Genomic DNA, 20,167 nt, shown 5'->3' on the forward strand with positions numbered 1-20,167 from the left:
ATTACAGAGAATAAATGAGGAATTTCTGACCCTTGAGCCCTATACATACGGTCTCAGGTTCACACACCCGACTGCATCCGTCCACGCCTGTCTAAGAAAACATGACAGAGCAGAGTCGGAGCAGACACTCCGAAACTCTACCAGCCAATCAGTGAGCTGGTGATCAATGTCATACGTACAGTATTAGGGGGTCTCAAAATGATCGGCACATTTTACAGTGCCTACTGGAAAACTGGACAGTGACAGAAATGTCCACCATCTTTCTGCCTAGCACCAATGCTATAACGACTTACATATTTCTGTCACTGGGCTTTGGTGTGCGGATTTTGTTGCAACCCACCTGAGAATCAAACCTCAAAGAGCCAGGCCGCCGCTAAATTACCGTTATTCTCCACTCAGGAAATCACAAGGACCAAGCCCCCTGAAGCTTGCAAGGATAGCCGGAGCTGCTCCGATCAATCAGTCGACTGATTGGACAATGAAAGTTAGCAAAACTGAGCCCCTGTCTAGCTTGGCCAGGTCCCGGGGAACCGGGCCCATGACCGCAGGGACCCTGGACCCCTGAAAACTTGGAGCCTTACTGTACCAATAGGACATGCGAATCCGGCTCCCCCCAGGCTTGAGTTCTGGGAGGTGTTGGTGGAATTCGCGCGGGTAGTCGACAGAGGTATTTTATTTTGCCAAAATCCAACCACCACGATGCATCCCAGAATTCTTACATCAAACAATAGAAAAGAAAGTACTCAAGTGATTTATATCCGTAAACCCATTTTTTATTCACCTCTGGCCAGAAAATATGTAAAAGAATGCATCCGAATTGGTGTCGAGACGGAAGCATGGTCCGAGCTCAAAGAGACTGCTTACGAAATATCGTTACAGCCCTGTCACTTATCGTTACGCCCTAGTCGCTTTTGCGGGTGCAAAACCAATGAGAGGAGGGCTTGGAGAGGACGGTATCCCTGCTGGCTCCATAGCATCGTGATCTACTCCAGGAATGAGCCAATAACGCCGGGGCTTGAGCCGGACGATATCCCAGTCGACTCCACAACGACGTCCTAAAGCAGCTAGACTTTGTCATGGGCCATGCTTGCCTGAACACCAAAGAAGATATCCCAGTAGATGAACGAATGGATTCCATGAAAACACCGGTCATGGATAACGTTATGTCACAGCGAACAATGCGGACTTTGTCACATTTCGCGGCGCGGTCAAGTTAACACATCGTGCTCCCGAGAATTCATTTTGATAATGGGTAAAGATTTCTTCATATCCTATGTCGCTATGAATTTCAGTTCGTGTTTTGGCCTCTCACGCTGCCCGCCTTCTATCTTACCCTAGAGCGTTACATCGCATCTCTGGGCTCTTTGGCGAATCGAACGCGCCCGCCCAGCCAACCTGCTTACCACAACCTCATCAAACGAAAATATCAAGCACAGACGGAAAGCAGCTTCCGAACACGTCTTCGACGTACAGATGAGCTCCTTGCGCCGTGCGCGCGACCGAAGCTCATTCAGCAATGCTTCAACCAAGAACAAATGCCACCGCTGCAGACAGCATCGAAGAAGGAAACAGCCGACGCCTTCCTCCATTGGGTGCAGTCACTCGACCCGCTCACCCTAGTCGTATACTCAGATGGCTCTCTGTCCTCTCAGGGTGCCACCAGCTACGGTTTCACTATTCACCAGGGCAACTTCCCCGTCCTCGGCGGATCAGGTCGCCTTGGACCTGCAGAAGTCTTTGATGCCGAAGCTACAGGAGCACTAGAAGGTCTTAGAGCCGCCTTAACCCTGCAAGATTCAGCAACACAAGACATCATAGTCTGCCTAGACAACCTCGCGGCCGCCACGTGCCTGCGAGGCACACCGTCCGACTCCTCTCAGGACGTCTTTCTCGAGTTTCAGGCACTAGCAGCATCGCATGGAGCCACACAGGTATGCTGGGTGCCAGGACACACTGACATCCCCGGCAACGAACAGGCCGATAAACTGGCCAAAGCAGGATCGTCAGCCCCCGAGCCTGAGGCAGCGCTCATCATATGTCAATCAAATCAACTTCGGGGCCAAAGTTGATTTGATTGACAGCCCTTGAGCTCAAAGTTGATTTGTTTGATTTGATTGATACCCTTTTCAATTCCGTGAGTGGAGACCCCTACCCGAAGTCATCCCCTCGTGTACACCAACACTCAGCTACCCACCGAACTACCTAACCTTACTCCGCCCTGCCTGACCCAGTTCTTGAGGCATTGAACATGTTCCAATGTATCTGCGCCCATCGAGAGCCTCTGAGAAGTCAACGTCAGCTTCGCTAGGCTGAATTGTCTCTCACAATCGCTCGCCATCGCTGGAATAGCAAAGACATCCAGGGCAAAGCTGCTCAGTGAAGGAAACGAAGCCCTGTGGTCTCTCCACCATTCGATAGCATCCTGCGTATCCTGTGGCTCGAGACGGAGGTACCTTTCGAGCTCGCCGACACTGCCACCCGTCGCAAACGCTTTCTTTGTCTTGCTATTAATCCACTGAGTGTACTGATCATCCTCTTGACCCATCGTCCTTGGCGCTGCGTCGTACTTCGTTGTTTCCTCACACAGTCCCTGGTTCGCGTCGTACCAACGGGTGAATTAATCCTTGATTCCAGCCTTGGCATCACGAACCCAAGCGAGTTGCTCCTCAGACACCCAAGTCGCCTCTAACCAGCTGATCCCGAACCTCGGGTGAAGAATGATTGCTGCCGCAAATAAGGGAGATTCTCCGAGCTTGTCATAATACTCATTCAGCTTCTTCCACCCGTTGTTGATTGATGCCCGGATGTAGGCTCGATGGTCCGCTGGTAATGTGCTCTTCTGCGACGTCTCGGACGCTGATCGTTTCTCCGCCGTAGAATAATCAGCCCGAGAATGCAACGGTAAGGCAGATTCTACGAATCTCGGAGGTTGACTCCGCTGTGGTAGAGCGTAAACTTCATCCTCCTCAAAGCGGGCAGGGAGACGGCGAACGCGGCTTGGCCGACCGTTGGACTCTCGGAAATTTGCTGACGCCGTTGCAATCCGCTCCGCAGCATCCACTTAAGTTTCTCCCATCGTCTCCTCCGTAACCTCACTATAGAAGACCTTCCTGTCCTCAAAATGCTCCAACAGATATTCCATTCCTATCAGCACCTCCCACAGGCGTCCATGGCTGTCACCTTTACCCCAGCCTTGCGTCCGCATCGTCTGAAGGTATATGGGTTTGAGAATCTCGTTGACTTCGCCAAGAACCCGCCAGTCTTCGCTGGACAATATGTCCTCCGCCAGGATCCGTCTTGCCCCGTCTTCCTCTTCTTGAGTTGCAAAGATAAATGCTCTGATATCTGTCTGCTTTCGCAAAGCCCTCTCAATCATCATGTAAGTGGAGTTCCACCGCGTTTCGTTGTTCATGACAACCTCGAGCTCGGCCGTGGATTCCTCGCAGAGCCGGTATTCCTCGTGATCCTGCTCTCGGGCAACTCGCTTGAACTGTTTGCTCCGCTGCGGCGATGAACGGATAAACTTGACAATGTTGCGGAGCTTCCCAATGGGTCCCTTCGTGCGCCAATGATCCAGGTCCTGCTCAACAAGACCGCGCATGCCGTTGATGTCAGACTCCAGCTCGAATGACTCGCCGTCTTTGCCAAAGAGAAAGGCACGCGCGACGAGATTGAGCGTGTGCCCATAGCATCGCATCCGGCGGGCTTTGATATCAACAGGTCTCATCGATGGATCGAGCCGCGGGTACATATGGTACAGGCAAGTATCATTTGCCGTCATGTTATCAGAGATGGCACAGCCAACGCGTCCCTCAATCTCCCATTCGTGGACGATGTCGATCAGAGAACCGGCGAGGTTCTCGCCACTATGAGCACCAAATTGACGACGCAGAGCCAGCAGACGGGATTGCTGATGACCCAGTTGATCTATAAAGTGCGCAAATACAGCCATGATTGCAAAGCGATTCGGTGACGTCCAGAGGTCGAAGCTAATGTGCACCGCTGTCAAAGCGTTGCGGAGCTCTGCTTTGATGGTATTCCGCTTCGCTTCAAAGAGTCGATGTATCTCTCTAGTGACAGAACTACCACTCCACGCCATCTGGAGTACTAAATCACTGTCGAAATGGTTGAAGATCTTCCGAAGAAAGCTGTGCTCGAAGATGGTGAATGGCACATCGCTATCAATGACGAAGCCGACGCTTAGTTCTTGGATGGCTTTTATTTTCGCCCTTGGTATGGCGCTCTGTTCAAGCCGGCGCCTTTTCGGTGTTGCACCAGAATAAATATCAATGACACCTTCATCACCAGGACTTGACTCGCTAGACTGGCTAGCTGGGGTGATCCGGTGAGCTCTACGCAGGTCTGTTAGCTGCTGGATATCTTGTCAATGAGATTGAACGGGATAAGCACAGACTTTCGAAGATGGTCCGCTGCGGAAGACGTGGCTTGCACCGAAAAGAACTCCGCTGCGCCTCTCATATCACATCGATTGCAGCACCAGACGTAACCTATCGGTAGATCCTGCTAGTTCAGCTCGACTAGGAAGGTCCCGTGCGACCTAATCAAGCTCTTCCTGCCCTTTGCACCTTTTCGAGCTAACAAATCCTCCTGGACGAAGCGACGGTTCTTCCAGGTAATCTTGGGCAGATTCTCAATGGTCGGGTTGGGAGGTAAAGCTCCAACGGCTGCTTCTTCCAACTGCTTTGGCAACCGTTTTGGGCTGAGACAATCGTGAGAAGACGGAAGAAGGAGGTGTAGGGCAAGGTGTCAATGTTGTTGGCGGAAAGCCAGCTGGCGACGGGGAGAGTGGCGAGTTCGACATCCTACTGCTGAAATGGAATAAAAACCACGTGTAGAAGGGATTATTTTGATGGCGCGACATGGTTGGAAAACGCGTTCCACATTGCATACGCGCGGTGGGGTCATGCGTTAGATCACGATAGCAGATACTTAGCTTTGCCGCTAACCTCCCCGCCATTTGAGAGTAGTCTGTATGTATGTATGTATGTATGTGTATTTTTCGTCCGGGGGGCCATCGGCCCCGAAAAGTCCCCTGCTGGGGCACAGGACGTGCTGAGCTAGGGGAATTGAGATCTATCTCCACGCTAAATACAGAATGCTATTGGTTGAAAGAGGATTAGTCATTCGCGACGCGAAATTAAACTCCCCCGTCGGAACGCAGTTTCTGCAAACGCGTCAATAGACCACGTACACTATCCAGCATATCATCGGCACAAAAGGCGCATCGTATCGAGCCTGTTACCCGTCAGCGGGATGGCCAGGCGCGGCTACTGAACAGTAGCAGCAAGACAAGCCTGTGACCAGGCAGGCCATGGTAGTGTCATGACTGTGGCAGCTCGAGGCTGCCTCGAGTGGTTACGGTCAGATGGAGTGTGTTGCAGCGTTCTCCATCTAGCCGAGCCCAGGTGTAAGAAGAGGTTACAAAGGAAAGGAAAAGAGAAGAAGATAAATGAGAGAAGAGACGCGAGTGCGTCTCGAGCCGGTCTTGTCTAGTGATGAGGGCAGATCCTGTCGAAGAAGGCGCTTGTCTTAACAAGCTTGACGAACTTGACGAAATCCTTTCCTATTGCTAGGTTGACTGCTGCATTCGGTGAGGGTCCCAACCTCATCCGATGACGCGGCGGTACCTTTCTGCAGTAGAAGATATGATCGGGTGCTTTGTGTCGGTTGCACGAGCAGACCAGGTGTGCGTCGCCATGGTCGAACCTCTCGTGATATGCGGCGTAATCCCCGTGGAGGGATCTCGCTGCCAGCAGACGGTGCAAGACTGCGCGCGGGAGCGAGAGCTCCGGCGGGCAGCCTGTGGTCGCCTTGAGATTGAGTCTCTTGTACTGCTCAGGGGCAGAGGTGGACCACCACGTCTCGAATGCTTCTTTCGGTTTCCGTCTTGCGATCCTTCGCAAGTATGTTAGTGTTGGCTGAGCCCCCTCTGGCCCGGGGGCTGATGACGCTGCTTTGGCCAGTTTATCGGCCTGTTCGTTGCCGGGGATGTCGGCGTGTCCTGGCACCCAGCGTACCTCCGTGGCTCCATGCGAAGCCGCTAGTGCCTGAAACTCGAGAAAGACGTCCTGTGAGGAGTCGGACGGTGTGCCTCGCAGGCATGTAGCAGCCGCGAGATTGTCTAGGCAGATTATGATGTTTCGTGAAACTGATTCTTGTAGGTTTAGAGCGGCCTTCAGGCCCTCGAGTGCCCCTGTAGCTTCGGCATCGAAGACCTCTGCAGGTCCAAGGCGACCAGATCCGTGGAGAATGGGGAGACTGTCCTGATGAATAGCAAAGCCATAGCTGGCAGCTCCCTGAGAAGAGAGAGAGCCATCTGAGTATACGACTAGGATGAGCGGGTCGAGTGACTGCACCCAACGGAGGAAAGCGTCGGCTGTTTCCTTCTTCGATGCTGTCTGCAGCGGTGGCATTTGTTCTTGGTTGAAGCATTGCTGAATGAGCTTCGGTCGCGCGCACGGCGCAAGGAGCTCATTTGTACGTCGAAGACGTGTTCGGAAGCTGCTTTCCGTCTGTGCTTGATATTTTCGTTTGATGAGGTCATGGTAAGCAGGTTGGCTGGGCGAACGCGTTCGGCTCGCCAGAGGGTGAGCCTCATCAAGCGATTTGAGCCGTGCAGAGAATCGGAGTCGCCGTGCTTCAAGGAGTTGCGCGACTGGCGGTATCCCACTTTCTCGGTGGAGAGCAGCAGTAGGTGTTGTCTTCCAGACGGGAAGTATAGCTCTCATGGCCTGGTTCATGGCTTTGGTCATTCTCTGTATGAGATGCTGGTTGCTCGATGGTATGTCTTTCGTAGGCTGGTTCCACCGCGGCCTGGATGTTCCCGAGTACCACGCCTCGGAGCCGTGGAGCAGCACGGGCTCGACACATGCTCTGACGGCACTCCGCACGGCGCTCGGCAGAGGGCCGTGTATCGTATTGGTCAGTCCTCGCAAGTGGTAGGCGACGGCCTTTGCCTTCGCCGCCCACTTCTCTACATGGACCCGGAAGGATAGCCTGCTGTCAAGCCAAATGCCCAGCCAGCGTAGGGCTGGCTCGGGATGTTTCTCGATATCTCCGTGACGTACCGCTGGAGCGGTCCTGGGTTTGCTGCGAGAGAAGTGCATGACTTCGGTCTTCCCCGAGTCGAAGGAGACGCCGTTTGCCGCGCCCCAGCGCACCATCTCGTCGATGGCCCTGGAAGCCATAGCGGCAGTTTCATCTACTGTATCGCCTACGGATAGGATGGCTGTATCGTCGGCATAGCCAAAGCGGCCTTGGGGGTTGCCGAGTCGGTAGATGGGCTCTGTATAGAGCAGGAAAAGAATCGGCGATACAGGCGACCCCTGAGGGAGGCCGCACTGGAGAGAAGAGGAGGGTGTGAGGGTGTCTTGATATCTGACACGGGCCGATCGGCCACTCATAAAGGACCCAACCCATCTAGCCAGATGATCGGGCCAGCCTTGTACGCGTAGACGCAGAACCAGCCTGTTTCGCATGACGGTGTCGAATGCGCCTTGGATATCCATCGTGACCAGAGTGGCCACCTTCTTGCGTGCGAATGCCTCTTCGATATCATGGATCAGGGCGGCCACTAGGTCTGTTGCCGACCTTTTGGGGAGAGCACCAGCTTGTTGTGGGTGAAGAACACTGAAGTGAATGGCTGCCCACGCAAGACGGCGTGCGATCAGCCGTTCTAGACCCTTGCCGAGGCAGGAGAGCAGAGAGATAGGTCGCCAAGCCCGTGGCGACGTGAGATCTCGGCGTCCGGGTTTGGCGATCATGACCACTTCCGCCTCCCTAAATGGTTTCGGATGGTGGCCTACAGAGAGGCATTTTTCGAACAGGCGGCGGACGTGCGTCCCAATGATATGCCATACGGCTTTAAGAAGGTTAACGGTGATATTATCTGATCCTGGAGATGTATTGCCTGTGTGGAGGGTCGCATACTGTGCCTCATCTAGGGAGATTTTGACGGGAAACGGGATCGGTCTAAGAGGAGAGATGAGCATCCAAGGGTCTTGGATGTCGTCGTCTGCCGTTCGTCGTTCCAGCGTGGCTCGTCGGAGAGCGTTAGCCTTATCTACCTAAGATTCGTAGACGACATCGTCAACCTGCAATGGTGGCGGCTGGAAGGGCCCTGGGGACTTCAGCCACCGAACGGCTTTGAAAACAGAGCTACTGTCGGAGAAGGTGTCGATGAGATTCCGCCAGTAGAGCCTTTTGGCTCGGTGGACTACGCGATGGAAGTTTCGTTTGGCGATTTGGACTTCCTCGTTGAAGCCAAGAGGGTAGAGTCTTCTGATTGCACGAAAGGCAGCCGCGGCGCCGGCGCATTCTTCGGTCCACCAGGGAGCAGTTCGTGCACCCTTCCGTGTGGGCCGGCCGGCTGCCTTCGCTGCCGATGTTAGGAGATTCACGAGTGCAGAGGCAAGCCATCAAGCTCGGATGGGGTCGAATCAGCTGTGGGGAGTCCAGCGGCTCCAAGCTCTACGATCTCAGCGAATCGTTTGAGCTCGTCATCTGTTGTCACCCGAACCCGGCCCGGTTGCATCGGGGCTAGTCCCGCGTCGGGAAGGGTAAGGCTGAGTGTGAAGTGGTCAGAGCTAGTGGCAAGGTGATCTTCGACGGTAGCTTCAGCAAGTGGCATATTAGTAAAGGCAAGATCGATCGTGTTGCCGTGTGGGTTTGTTGGAATATCTGGAGTGTTAAGTAGGTCGAGATCATTTTCTGATGCCCAGTCTGCAATTTCTTGGCTACGGTTCGTCGCTTGCCCCGTCTGCCAAGTATGATGTCTGGCGTTAAAGTCGCCGGCGATAAGGCAGCGTTCCGGAACAGGCCATCGTATCAGTATGTTCAGGGCATCACTCTCGTCGTTCTGACGATAGAAGTTAACTATCGTCATGCCGTTGATTGTAAGCCATAGAATATCCCGAGTCTGAGAGGGCCGGATCTGATCAGCCAGGAGCCTTGGGTCTCGTCGGACATATGTCATGACTCTAGGCCGAGTGTCGTTACCGTCCCATGTCTCGACAGGTGTGAACGTGTCGTATGCGGGATGGGTTTTAGTCAGGGAGCGAGTGTCTGTGTGAGCAGTCCACGGCTCCTGTAGAAGGACGATGTCGTATCGTTCCGAGTCGGCCAGCGCCAGGGCGCAGTCGTGGGCCGGGGGGATCTTGCCAACGTTGGCCTGAAAGATCCTGAGCGGCTTCTTGTTATTCTTTCGTGTCTCCGAGTATCTATTCCTGGTCAAGAGGACGAGTGATGAGAACTATGCGCCGTTTTCGCGGTGAGCCTGGTCGGGGATGCTCGGGCTCCTCCTCCGCTTCGTAGCCCGCATGAGGGCTTGTGGCCACCATGATGCACGAGGGTGCTCCTGATGCCGCTGGACTTGGGCCACGAATGCTCGGCTGGTCGTGTGATGCGATGTCGTCGCTTTGTTGGGCTTCCAGATGCGACTCTGGTTGTTGTGCCAGGTGTCGTTGTCGGTATGCCTCCGCGCCAACGGTCCGGACATGTCCTCGTTGCTCTTTGGTGAGTCGGCGGAGAACGCCGTGCACTCTCTTTGGCCGAGCTGGGCACTTATGAAAGTTGGCTTGGTGAGGGCCTAAGCAGTTGATGCACTGTTCTGGTGCAGTACAGTTATCTATAATGTGGCCAGTCTTACCACAGCGTTGGCAAACTGGCTGTCTATGACAGTTGCGGGCAAAGTGGTAGCCCCAACACGTCTCACATTGTCTGGGTCGGTCGGTTTTGTCAATCAGTCTCGCCGCGCTGCTACCAAAGAGCGACCAGAATCTCTTTGTGGGCTTCAGAAACGACACAAGTAGAGTCTTAGTCAAGGGGCTGTCCGAGAATTGTCGCGAAGGACGTATATCAACAGGCTTAAGCCCCGTCTGGATTTCTACCTCATCACGGACAATACTGTCACTATCCACCTCTTTACCGTGAAAGTCAGTCAGTCTTGTGGGAAAGTCTGAGACTACATAGGTGAATCATTCCTTGTTCGTTTCTACTGTCGTAGCTCCCAGTTCAGCCGCCCACTCAGCCTGCTTCTCTACGAGAAAGTCGCGTGTCTCAGAGTCGGCAGTCAGGACGGCCCATCCCGATCTGACCTGGAAAACCTGTCGAATCTTGCTTGAGACGGCGCTGAGTTTTTCCTGGATCAGGGTTCGGATTGCATAGCTACTGTGGGCTCTGGCCGGAGCCCCGGCTTCTAGACGGATGAAGACACGGAGGTCTTGTCGGGGTGGGGCGATGGTCGTTTGTTGCCCTTGGCGATGAGGTGGATCTGTTTGTCGGCGTCCATGTTGTTGTTGTTGTCTGTGGGTTAGACGGTCACGGTCAGTGCGAGGCGAGGCAGCGGCTACGCTGCTGTAGGTAGGCTTGGGGATGGTAGGTCCGGCACTGGAGAGCTCTCGTTTCCAGGAGTCGAGGAAGCTGTCGGCAAACTGTTGAGCGAAACGTCGCTGCGGTCCGGTAGTGAATTGTTGTGCGGCTTCTTCGAACTTGGCGCAGAAGGCCTGGAATACCATAAGTTTCGCATTGTACTCCTCTACGCGTTCGCGCGCGAGATCATTGGCTGATTTAATGATAGAGACTGGTTGCTGTTCAAAGGTCGATGAGGGGCTGGCGCGCTCAGCTCCTTCCGTAGCTGCAGCAATGGTAGAGGCATTGAGTGGTGAGGATGGTGTCTGAGCCATCCGCCTGGGACCGGGTGAAACACCAATGGTGCCGTTCACGGCCGCAGGGCTGTTCTGTAAGAGGGCTGCACGGGCTCCTCGGTTCAGATTGGCGGGAGTGTGGATCCCTAAATCGAAAGGGTCCGGAGCAGCGGGCGGGTTCGTCGTAGACGAAGCCATCGCCGCGGCTTGCGGCTGCGCAAAGCGCAAATTGAGGCGTTTGTTGTGCACTTGTTAAGGATTTAGGTGTAGACAGGGCGACTTTCTTAACAATTGTATGCCAAGAAAGTGTGATGACAAAGGAAGGGTGTGCAGCTAGGTCTGATGCTCGGAAGCTAGTCAGGGGTAGCTTGTCAGGTCCCCAATATCTTATATTACACCTAAATCAGGGGAATAACCTAGTATCGAATACCTAAGCTAAGCTAAGCTACTAACTAGAGAAGCTAGGGCATATCAACGCGACTTACACACCTGCGAATACTTTTTGCATCCCACTGTATTTAGAGACTATTAACGATGCTAACCGCGACGGTCCTGTTGTGGAACGGATTCGCCCGTCTAATTTGTCCCAAGAAAGGAGTGTAAGTGGAGGACCCAGTTAGTGTTAGAGCTACCTTTTCCCTCTTTGCCGGAACAGGGTTATAAGCCTCTTCCCCTTAGTGACCGTCATCTCAACACCGCGAAAATACCGATTACGACGATTTCGCGATCAATCAACACCTTCAGTTTTACCCTCATAATCTATAATTAGCTGAAATTCGTCACATAGGTCCTCAAAGCGTGTTTTACTGATTTCCACGTCATGTGTCTATTTCTTTCCAAGCTTCCTGACTTGCACACATGTATTCCTGATCGCCACGATGTTAGCAAAACGCTCGTTATTTCCTAGCTTTACTTTCTTCTTTTTCTTTGGTCAAAGATGGTCAACTTGGGTCTTTAGCACCTCTATTCCCTGTTCCTGATCAGTAATGATAGCTAGGCACATTTGCTCTCTACTCCTTACTCGCCTAGTGTGCCAATATCGTCCACAGCGACCCCAACTGCCCCGACAGGGCCACTTTTCGTCTGGATTCTGGAACTATTGACTACTTGTCCCCGGTGGGAAGACGAACTTAAGACTGTCTGGAAAAAAGGGGCATTGCAAAGGTAATACTCAAGATTGTCGGTATATTAGGTATTTCCATGACGCTGGCTGGCAGCGTCTTAACACCAGCCCAATCTGTCCTCAGTGTAGTCCAAGGCATCCATGTTGTGAGGTTTGATCCAAGCAGACCCGCTAGTGTTAGCATCACCTGTGGTATGCTTATTCTCCTCTTCATGCTGCAACCTCTCGGAATATCCAAGCCGGCACATTTTTTGCCCCATCGTCTTGATTCGTGATCACCGCAAGAAGAGCCATGATGTGACCGACTGGGTAAAGATCAAATAAGATCGACGGTCCCTGTCGGAGCCACCGTCGTGGATGTCTCTTTCTACATTGTATGGTGTAGCATCCCAGCAACGTTTGCTACAGTGGGGGGCAATAAGTTTGAATACCGGGCGTGTATATTTCCAAAGAGCCTAACCGAATGAAGTAGCCTGGGTGCGTAGGGAGCCAATAGGTTCACGGGTACCCGTGATTCTATTAATTTCACGGGTCCCGTAAAAATGACTAAGCACAGTGCGTCTAGCCCTGATTTCAACCTACGAGTCGATGAAAACACACTGTCTTGCTTTTTAACGCCTTCGCGTCAGGACGCGAAGGCTGGGTCACAGTGCGCTCACCGAAGAACGACATTCAGCGGTGATCCTCAAACAATGGGAACGATCTTGTCATTCACTGAAGATTGCCTCCCTCCCGAACAAGAATATGAGTCGCGCGATGCGTTGTTCAAGGCGATCAACGATTGGGCGGCCCATAGAGGTTACGCCTTTACAACCGGACGTTCGACGGTTGAAAAGAGCGGCAGACAAACTATCACATACACATGCGATTGGTCATGTCGCCCGCCCAGTTCGACGAGAGAAAGACAACGCAAGACCACTACTCGAGGGACCGGTTGTAAATTCTCTGTTCTGGCCAAAGAATCACTCGACAAGAGTAGGTGGACATTACGACACCGGCCGGATACCCGCTTGTCTCTTCACAATCACCCTCCCAGTCACCATCTGTCGGCTCACCCAATACACCGTAAACTACCTGAGGAGGACCAAACTCAACTTGAAAGGCTCGCCAATGCAGGAATTGCACCTAGACACATCAGAACATACCTGCGCCAATACTGTAATTCCGCGGCAACCCAGCAAGATGTTTACAACTGCTTAGCAGCAACTCGACGCAAACTTTGCGAAGGACAAACCACTATCCATGCCCTTGCTAATCAGCTTGATGAGGAAGGGTTTTGGAGCCGGATGCAATTCGGCTCAGATGGTCGAGTCACAGCCGTCTTATTTGCTCACCCTGACTCCTTGACGTACCTTCAGGCATATCCCGATATTCTCCTTCTGGACTGCACTTATAAGACAAACAAATATGGCATGCCTCGAGATCTGGAAAAGGATAGAGGAAGACAGCGAGACTCGGCAGGCTCGTCATTCTGCCGAAGGGCAGAGTGAGGGATGTATTGTAGTACAATTGTAACATGCATTCGGCTTTAATTGTCTAATTCCACTGGTTGTGGCGTGCAGGAAGGGGGTAGACGCACTGTGCTTAGTCATTTTTACGGGACCCGTGAAATTAATAGAATCACGGGTACCCGTGAACCTATTGGCTCCCGGGTGCGTATCTTAGCTTAGGTCATCCGCAGGCCCTATATTTATTGGCTGCTTTTAGCATTCTTCCAAATATGGGAATAAGCTAAGACCTTAACAAGCTAGACAGGGGCTTCAGTACATCAGAGGGTATTGAAACTTATTGCCCCCTACTGTAGAGAGAGGCGAGATTGTTGTACCGCGCTGAGAGAGGGAGCGCATGCGTTTGGAAGATTGTGTGGGGCAACAGAGGCATATATCCATCAGGTTCAAGGTTTTCCTGGGCTCTTAAATCATAATTAATGGGTATCGCCAATAGCACAATGGCGACTTGACATCAAAGGCGAGACGGCTCGTCTTTTCAGCTGCGCTATCGTCTTTAGCCGAGCTGGTGTCTTCGCTTTTCACCCGCTATGTGAGCAAAACCCTAATGGAGTGGGTTCGGCTCCGACAGTAACCCCCTGCTGCCAAAACGGGAGATTTGCGTGGCGATTTTTGTGCTGCGGAATATGGTACGAGGGTGTAGGTGCCAAAACGCGACTACAAGATGAACCTGCCATCACACGCACGGATCTCAAGGGCAAGGAGTATTCGACTCCCTCTAACACCAGTTCACTTTCTAGCCCTATTAAGTAGCTCCAAGCGGCGCTACCACCTTCATAATCCGTGATGATAATAAAATTCAGTCAGTATAGCTAACGAATGTGGAGCAACCTTAACCTGGTATTTTTGACCAAGACTGTGTGCATGAATAGCTATATAAAAAGTTCCTTTTCAGGTCAGGCCCCCTCTTCGGAAGCTAGAGAGGTCGAATATTTCTTGCCTCCCACTGTAACAGCTGCGGGTAAAGAATTTTGTACAAGAAAATTGAATGGATCGGAGGATTCGTGCTTGCGGACGTAGTTCCTGGTGGGGATTCCCAGCCCGCAATCATGCAGGGTGCCAGGGCCTAGCTTGATGGAGGGGCACCCCCGACTCGCAGCCCTGTTCCGCTATTATGGATACCTGATCCACATGATTTTTGCCCCTGTGGATAAGCGGCAACTTCCATTGTTCCCTGATACAGCCATCCTGGATACAGAATCCACTGGTTCCTTGATGACGAGCCGGATGATGAAGAAAGGTCATGTAAAGTGCCCTGTTAAAGATCAAGCCCTTCGATCCTCCCACCCCATCCCCAGATGCTGTCTGAAGTGTATGGGCACTGGCGGAGCTTTTAACAGGGGCGACGGCACTGGGGTCGGTGGGTTTGGAGAGTCGCCGGGGCGTCATGGCACCTATGTAGATCAAGAGCGGGGAATCCTTTGGTTCCTGACCTCACCCGCCCGAATCCAAGGATTTTCACTGTTAGAGTTGTCACGGTTCTTGGGCCCCTCTTCCAGTACAGCCCGAGCTTCAGAGGCACCCTGTCACCGGGGACATTATTTCCGAGCTTGCTTGCCCAAAGCCCTGTTCCGGTGCTAGCATCATGAAACCCTCTGCTGGGCTTTCCACCTTAAGTGATGTTAGCCACTGCAGCATACGTTTCCCTTCGTAGCTGCTGATACATACCGAGACACCCGTATTCACCCGCTTCGTACTTATATTCATATCGAATGACGGCACGACGGTACGTCAACGGGATCGCACTTCCTGCCGGAGTTCGTGGCATGATTAGATCCTGCTCTCTTCTTCCCCGAACCTTAAGACCCTCAACCGATGTGTGGTGTGAAACCGCCGGTGACAAGGCGAATGACTCGTAGCACCAAGTGGACGTGGCCCGGAGGAACACCTCGCTGTTAGGGGACCATTTCTTGCCATAGGCATCGTGGAGACCGAGACCCAATTAAGCTGGATAAATAGTCGAAACTGGGGGCTTGATACTGCAATGCCAATGCTTTATCCCTTTAGTCGGCATAGCCCTGCAGAGCGGTCACAACAGGGGAGTCTAAGTAATTAAGATATGCTAATCAGGCTGTATACATCGAATGTGTACAGATAAGCCCTATGATCACTGATCTATAAACTCACCTACCTACAATAGAAGTCGAGCAGTTACAGAGGGGCAACAAGTGCTGTGACTCTATATTGAAGCAAGGACTTGTCACTTTGTTGTACGTGGGGTTAAGCGTTGCAAGTTTGCTGAAGGATCATACCGACTAAAGAAATAGCCCTTGAAGTATGTATTAGTTGATAAATATGTGTTGATTCGTCTGACCCCTTAGATTGTGATCACCTCTCAGGGCTAGCCGACTAAATGGATAATGGCTGCCACACGGGAACTTCCGTGACCGCGGGACAGAGATACGGCGATCTTTATCCAATTGCGAGCATATATTTTTGCACGGTCGTACGTCCACATTATGCCCCAGCCACCATTCCATATTATTGGCGGCTGTAAAAGTGGGGACGCTACTCGTGGAGTATGGAGCTTGAACAATAGCGCCAGTGAGCGGCAGACACTTGAACTCGAAAGAACTTGGCTTCTAATATCTGCTAGTCAAGTCAAAAAATGAACAAAACTTTGGTAACGACCAACCAGGGTGACTATTAAAGCTCTCGATTTCGACGGCGTAAAAAAATTCTTAGGACCTATTAAGGATCGTGCTCCTAAGCATTTCCCATATTCCTTTATTCGACTAGGCAGGGCTCCTCCCAATTACGATAAATCTACGTCGCCCTCCGCACCGAGACAGTCACAATGGGTAATGGCCAGGGAAAGCCTATCGACCTGAATGGTGAAGGTACATAAAATCCCCCGCGCCATTCTCCGCAAGTCCCACACGCCCTCTGTCTTTCTTGCATGGTGCGGCGTCCTTGCCGTCCTCGTGCGCGGCCATTTGTGCCATCGTAGCAATGAGACCGCCAGATCACAATTGTCTTCGTTTAAAATCGCATGCTGACGCTCACTACCGCAGTCAGCCTGAAAAACTTTCGCTTATTGAGAGTTGTCGGTCGAGGCTCTTTTGGAAAGGTACGCCTCGTCAAGCACAAGGACACCAACCTCTACTTCGCCCTCAAGTACATCCGTAAAGATAATGGTATGCCATCGACTTGCACTTATATCTATCCCACCGTCCCCCCGACTCCTTTCCCACGGTTCGCGTCTTGATAGCTTGCCCTCTCTCTGCCTCAAAGCCACGTCCTCTAGACTGCGGAAATTATTTAGTCCTACGCTGACCGCCATGCCATAACTGCAGCCGTAAAATCCGAGAGCGTACAAAATATTGTCCGCGAGCGGCGGATGCTCGAATACCTCAACCACCCCTTCATCTGCAACTTGAGATACAGCTTCCAGGATATCGAGTATATGTACGGCCCCAACCGAATACCATGCCGTCAAGTGCCATGTCTGTGGCTTACCCCGCAGCAATAGCTACCTTGTATTTGACTTCATGACCGGCGGTGACCTGCGATTCCACATCTCCAGAAAGGCCTTCACCGAAGAGGCGGTTAAGTCCTGGATCGCCGAGCTGGGGTGTGCCCTGAGATATATCCACAATCAGAACATTATTCACAGAGATATCAAGCCTGACAACGTCCTTCTCGATGCCGATGGCCACGTCCATTTGACCGATTTTGTATGTTCCTGCTGTCTCCGCCCCGGACGTGTGCATTTTACTAACTGTGAGCTAGAATGTTGCCACGGACGTTGTCGCTGGCAAGACTCTGACGAGCAAATCCGGTACTCTGGCCTATCTTGCCCCCGAAGTGTATACTGGAAAGGGATACGATGTCCGCGCGGATTGGTGGTCACTTGGTGTCCTGTTCTATGAGTGCATCTACAACAAGGTACGTGCCCAATAGCAGTACGTCTCGTTCCAAGCAGATAAAATTGCTCTCGGTCCCGTCCGCGCGCTATACAAGCAAGGCTGACTTGATTAAAGAGACCCTTTTACGGTGACTCGGAAGGCTCCCTCAGATCGCAAATCCTAGCCGCCAACCCTCAGTACCCAGCCACTCACCCCCCAGTGTCGCTCGCCTGCCTCCATGCGATCGGCTCCGCCCTTGACCCCAACCGAAACACACGCCTGGGATCGACATGGGACAGCTTCGCCAATGACGAATTCTTTAAGGTCTTCGACTTTGAGCTTCTCGAGCAGAAGCGGATCGAGCCCGTCTTTGTTCCCTGTTCTCATAAGACCCACTTCGACGGCACCTATGAGGTTGAAGAACTACTCTTTGAAACCTCACCGCTCGAGGCCCGAGCAAGACGCCCGGTGCCGAGAGAGCGGCTGAAAGAGGGCGCCACCGAAAAGGAGATCCGCGAGGATGGGTTACATCGGGTGATTGAGACCGACTTTCGGCTGTTTGGCTATACTGTGGTTGCATACAACAAGTGAGGTGGTTCATCCTTTCGGCCTGGTAACTCTTATTCTAACCACGACACTGTCACTAGAGCCGCCCAAAGTTTTAATGATGAGGCGCAAACCAGCCCGAACAACGCTATCCAGACCATCTCGACTCATGAGACCAGTCCCATGCTGGTCCCTTGCCCCCGTTACCAGAACAACTTCCGAAATCAATCTACCCCATCATCACGGGGCAAACCAGTCACAAGCACTACTGGGGGCGCTCACGTGACGCGGGGAGGACGTGGTAGCTGTTCAGAGTTGACAAGCCAAGATGCGACCCTATCGATGGATGCCAAAAACGCCGTCAAGTACAAGAATGAGAGCTCAGGTGGCATGTTCGGATTCTTGAAGAGCAAGGAAAGGTGGAGCAACGGCATAAAACCCAGGGAGAGGGGTGTATTGGGCAAGAAAGGTGCCCGTGCTGTTATCGGCTAGAGAGGGATTGCGGTTCACAATGTGCCATCGGTGAGGATGGATCGATACACAGAGATTCGCACTCAAAGCCATTCTGGAATGGGGACTACGCATGCGAAACTGTGACCATTCAGCTTCGTGAACATACAGTCATCATCACTGCACGCCACTCTTAAGTCTCTTAGACCAGGACCTTCATGTGTTGAAAAGCGCCTGAGTTGTTTTAAGAAGGTAGGAGCATGCCGCTAAAGAAACTTCTCTGTAGCTGAATAACGGCTCTTCTACTCGGCAACGGGCGCTTTGTACAGAGGTTGAGTTGCAAGTACCTACAGTTTTTCTTCGATCTAATTTCCCGCAACAATCTCCTGCAGGGGTTTTTATAATAATTCATTACTAGGATCTAATTCCCTGGTTATTCTTTATTATCATGTGCCCCCCTTATGTCTAACAACCTCCCTCAGTCTAAAATCAAGAGGAAAAGTGCAATTGTGATTGCCAAGACACCGTAGCGAGCCTGCCTAACAATTCCAATAGTACCGATGCTCCGTTCCTAAATCTCAGTCCTGTTGCTCTGTTTCGAGCATCGACTGAACTGTACCTGAACTACGACGTATATATTGTGCGAATTTGAATAAACGGCATGTACGACAGATCATATATGGTAAGTTGAGAGCTGTCATGTTTGTGTCTACCAATTTATTGCTGCTCAATGTTCGAGGCATTGTCATTGATGAAAGTATCCCATGAAAGCTCCTCAGCCTGATTCTTGGATGGAGTGGCGTATCCGGGACCCGAGTATACCCCCACAAATGACTCAGGGTATTGGTCGCCGCCAAGGCTTAGCTCAACTTCTCCTTCTTCCTTGGTGTCGAATTCGAGTGAGTCGTTATTATATGATTGGGCGTTGGATGATCCCCAACTCTGGACCTCGCCGTAGAGGGATGGGCTAACTGTGTCGACGGGACTGACACCGCTCATTAGCATCTTAGACTCTAGAGATAGTTCAGCGGTGAATGCCGAGTTCTCCATTATGGAGCTAGGAGGCATAACGGTATTAAAGACAGAGGCAGGGCGTGACTGAGGCGTTCCGGCATGAAGCTCTGACGGCATTAAAGCGGGAGGGGACGCGGCTCCCGCGTCCTTGATCTTAGAGGACAATATTCCTGGTAGCGAGCGGTTGCACCCATCATGGCTGGGTTGCTGTCCGTAGTCAACGCTGTCGAAGTTTGGATCGCGTGACTGACCCTTGGGGTTCGACACTCGGCCTTTCTGAGATAGCGGCGTAGGGAAACCAGACGTGGACCATCGCCGGGAGAAATACTGAGCCTGTCGGTCGACAAAGGGGAAAAAGTGGGCGAATGTTCGGTTGATTGTGTTGTCGCGCCAGTCGGCTTCAGTTGCCGACAGCAGCTGGGACTTGGTCAGATGGTTCGTGAGATAGGCATCTACTCTCGAGTCCATCTCAGCAGAGGCGGTCCGCATGTGACGGCCAAGTAGTCTGTGGAAACGGGACAAATTATCGTCCTCCTCCTCGTACATCTCTTCCTCCAGGACAATCTTCTCGGTAATGCGGAATGCTTTGCCGGTCCGCTTCTTGTGAATTTCGCTGGCCGTTAGGGCGGATTTGACACGAGCCTCAGTGCTTCTGTCGGCACGCCTAGAAGCAGCAATGTAAGCACGCTCTTGATTCTCCACATGAGAACGCTCAGTCTATGTGAATGGTGTTAGCTATACTGTAATTCTTGCGTTTTCAAAACTGTCATGTTAAGGGTATTGTGACATGACGTTTTTGGATTCGCGAGGGATCCATGGGAGTGCAACTTAACACGGGAACTTTGATGAGTTTGCCGCCAAGCTAATGGCAAAACAGGCGTGAACTTATCGTGTGGCCTAGCAAAACAAGCCATGATAGGATATGCTGGGGAGTATTGAAGAGACGCAACAATGAAAGGCGTCGAGTAAAATTACCTTGCGCTGGGCTCTCTCTAATGTCTTTGTGTGTCCCAT

General features: G+C 52.2%; 2 protein-coding genes across 2 annotated transcripts; one reads left to right on the forward strand and one right to left on the reverse strand.

The window, feature by feature from the left end:
• Positions 1–16,092: 16,092 nt before the first annotated feature.
• FOBCDRAFT_140579 (kinase-like domain-containing protein) lies at positions 16,093–18,181 on the forward strand (the record flags this gene model as incomplete). Its single annotated transcript, XM_059608094.1, has 6 exons — positions 16,093–16,135; positions 16,310–16,432; positions 16,683–16,972; positions 17,028–17,183; positions 17,279–17,730; positions 17,791–18,181. The coding sequence occupies 6 exons, from the start codon at positions 16,093–16,095 to the stop codon at positions 18,179–18,181; spliced, it is 1,455 nt and encodes a 484-aa protein (XP_059465281.1).
• A 675-nt stretch (positions 18,182–18,856) lies between these two features.
• FOBCDRAFT_241528 (uncharacterized protein) lies at positions 18,857–20,167 on the reverse strand (the record flags this gene model as incomplete). Its single annotated transcript, XM_054705358.1, has 2 exons — positions 18,857–19,870; positions 20,129–20,167. 2 exons carry the CDS (start codon positions 20,165–20,167, stop codon positions 18,857–18,859), a joined length of 1,053 nt encoding a protein of 350 aa, XP_054561333.1.

Source organism: Fusarium oxysporum, chromosome VII, assembly GCF_013085055.1.
Source record: "Fusarium oxysporum Fo47 chromosome VII, complete sequence".
Classification (NCBI taxonomy): Eukaryota; Fungi; Ascomycota; class Sordariomycetes; order Hypocreales; family Nectriaceae; genus Fusarium; species Fusarium oxysporum.